Source organism: Corvus brachyrhynchos, unplaced genomic scaffold (genome assembly GCF_000691975.1).
Source record: "Corvus brachyrhynchos isolate BGI_N302 unplaced genomic scaffold, ASM69197v1 scaffold1097, whole genome shotgun sequence".
NCBI lineage: Eukaryota > Metazoa > Chordata > Aves > Passeriformes > Corvidae > Corvus > Corvus brachyrhynchos.
This window is the reverse complement of record NW_008239003.1, coordinates 7,455-10,450: the sequence shown is the minus strand read 5'-3', so window position 1 is coordinate 10,450 and position 2,996 is coordinate 7,455. Positions and strand designations below refer to the sequence as shown.

The 2,996-nt window shown below is 51.3% G+C and overlaps 1 protein-coding gene across 1 annotated transcript in view; it reads left to right on the top strand.

The window, feature by feature from the left end:
* Positions 1-2,996, top strand: part of FRMPD1 (FERM and PDZ domain containing 1) — a gene marked incomplete at its 3' end in the record, with an annotated part of 25,040 nt that overhangs the window by 15,263 nt on the left and 6,781 nt on the right. The window contains exons 11-13 of the mRNA XM_017739003.1: positions 1,002-1,127; positions 2,287-2,406; positions 2,673-2,809. Of these exons, the coding sequence (XP_017594492.1) occupies positions 1,002-1,127; positions 2,287-2,406; positions 2,673-2,809 (383 nt within the window). The remainder of the gene's footprint in view (positions 1-1,001; positions 1,128-2,286; positions 2,407-2,672; positions 2,810-2,996) is intronic.

The window sequence follows — 2,996 nt, the reverse complement described above, 5'->3', positions numbered from 1 at the left end:
TGCCTGTCTCCAAGGGTTTGATTTCTAAAGGATGCATTAGCTCTTCGTCTTTGACTTGAGTTTCTCAGCTCTGACATGGAATAAGTTTTCCCAGTTTTTGAGACCAGCCCTCATTAGTGCCCTCCAGAAACACCTAAATGAATAAAATGCTTCCTAAATTAGGTGTTTCTAGAAATTCCTCTGTGGTTTGAGATATCCTGGCTTAAAACTGAGATGAGTTAAACATTTACGCTTACCTCAAGAAGCTTGAGTGACTCCATAGGCTTCTGTTTCACTTTGTGCTCAGTCAAGCCTGTGGTGATACTTTCTTTTTGCCTAAAGTAAACCTTGTTACTTCCATAACAGTTAGTATATTGACAGAATTCTCTATTACAAGTGAAACACCAGTTTCAGTCAGATTGGCAAGACTTTTACAATTATGCTCTCAAATTCTTTTTTTTTTTTTTTGTTGGAGAGAAGTGTTTTTCACCAGTTCTTTGTAGTTTCTTCACAAATCACAGAATCACAAACTGATTTGGGTTGGAGGGCACCTTAAAGATCATCCAGTTCCAGCCTCCTACCATGGGCAGGGACAACTTTCACTAGACCAGGTTGCTTCAAGTCCTGTCCAGCCTGGCCTTGGACACTTCCAGGGATGGGGCATCCACATCCCAAGTGTTGTAGAGTTCTAGAAAGCTGGAAGAACAAACACAGCAGACACTTGGGTCAAGGGTCACAGAATGTGCTCAAAACCACTCAGCTGAAACCTGTAAAACATTGAGTGTGAGCAGCTCAGGACAGGCAGCTCCAGGAGGTGGATTTGATGCCTATCACACCTTGGAGTTTGCATGTTGCTGAACTCTTACCATGGCAAGCTGCAGCTTCCCCACCTTGTCCTGCTGCCCTGCCAGGATGCATTGTACCTGTCCCCTGCTCCACAGGTCTGCAGGCTGGAGTCACACGGGGTGGTGTGAGCCATACTGGTGCCACACCTGAGCTCTGTGTGACCCCTGTGCCCCCAGGACATTGTACTGACGCTGCAGGAGAAGCTGTCCATCCGCAGCATCGCCCACTTCGCGCTGGTGCTGGAGGAGCAGTACAGCCTGGCCAAGATCCACCTGCTGCACGAGGAGGAGCTCATTGCGCAGGTGAGCCGGGCCCCCCTGCGCCCCATGGCCCTGCAGGGGCACTGTCCCCCAGGAACAGAGGCCAGCGAGGGGCAGAGGCAGCCCAGAGCTGCTGGAGTCACCAGAGCAGGGAGCTCAGCCCAGCCCCCTGTGATGCCATCCACCTCTGCCATGGTGTTCACCCACATCCCTGGGGAAGTGGCACTTGGGGAGCACCCTGCCCCGGCTGGAGTGCCCACACACAGAGCAGTACCCAGGGGCTGGTGTTGCCTGGACCACGTAGAGCAGTTGTGGGTGACATCCTTTGTGCCTCCTTTCACATTGGCCCATCCACAGAGGACTGTTTGAGCCTTACAACAGCTTGAGAACAGCTGTGCATGACCTTGCTGTTCACAGTTCCCTGGGTGGTCAGAGCATTCATCCAGGCAGGTGCCACTTGGATTAAGTTCTGAGCCAGGACCTTGTGTCCTGTAAACATGAGGTGAGCTCGTGTAGCCCTGCTGCTCCAACAGTGGTCCTGGGCTCGTTCAGTTTGTGAGGAAGTGCCTGCTCAGGTGTCTCAGCTCCGTGCTGATGGGTTTGTTGGTTGGCAGTCCCCTGCAGAGGGGTTCATGGAATCTTATATAGAACATCCTGAACTGGAAGGTGCACACAAGGATCACTGAGTTCAGGTCCCTCAGTGGCTGATGCTGTCAGACCACTCAGCACATGGGTCAGAGGATTTCCGCTGGGCAGGATTTGCCCAGAATAAAATATGCTGATGTATAACTCAGTCTTGACATTGTATTGACATTACAGTGATGATGCAGGGGTCTGTTTAGGGCTGCTGTGTCTTGTGACTGAGCTCCAAAGCAGAGCAGCCTGCCCCTTTCCCTGCTGTTATCACGCAGCCCCAAGGCCTCTGTCCTGGTCACACTGCAAGCCTATGGGATCAGTGGGTATTTAAATGAAGTGTTGCTGTCAAAAGGCTTCTGGGCTACTGCAGGGAGAAGAAAAAAACAGATGAAGAATCAGAGATAAAATTACAAGCGCTAGCAAAGTCTCCTCGTGTTCATTAAGGACAATCTGCACCATCCCTCACCAGGGGCTTTAAACGATTCCCGTGGGTTTGCAGGAGCAAAGGCTCATTGTGCGCTCGTGGAGGGAGGGCTTGTGGTGTGATGCCCTCTGTCTGTTGCAGGTGGTCCAGAAAAGAGACTCTCATGACTACAGGTGCCTCTTCAGAGTGTGCTTTGTCCCCAAGGACCCCTTGGACCTCCTGCAGGAAGACCCAGTGGCCTTTGAATATCTGTACCTGCAGGTGACACTGGAGCATTCCATGCTTAGGAATCCCTTCTCACCCCATTCTTATTTTTGCTTTAAACCAGAGCGAGCCTCAGACTGGCTCAGCTGTGTGGATGTGAAATGCAGAGCACTTAAAATCAGAGCATTTCAATTCGATCTGCCTTGAAATTCTTACATCGGCTTGTATGCTTGGCTGGTGGAACCCTTAACTGGATGTGTGGTGTCATGTTGTCGGTCTCGTTCGGTCTTCGCCCTGACCCAACTGTGCTGTGTTTGCTGCAGAGCTGCAGCGATGTGCTCCAGGAGAGGTTTGCTGTTAAAATGAAGTGCAGCGTGGCGTTACGTCTGGCTGCTTTGCACATACAGGAGAGGATCTATGCGTGTGCTCAGCCACAGAAAGTGTCCTTGAAATACATCGAGTAAGTGCACAGGTTTCTGTGTTCTCTTGTGACTAAGCCTGGCAGAAGAAGGAGCCAGCCACAAGCGGCATCAGCTCGCTGCTTGCCTGGTGTTTAGCTCTGCACAGGACTCCAGCAGGGACTGCAGCCTCTTGGCTGTGCTGCTCGTTTTAGGGCAGGGTGGCCTCATGGGTCTCCCTGTCCCTAA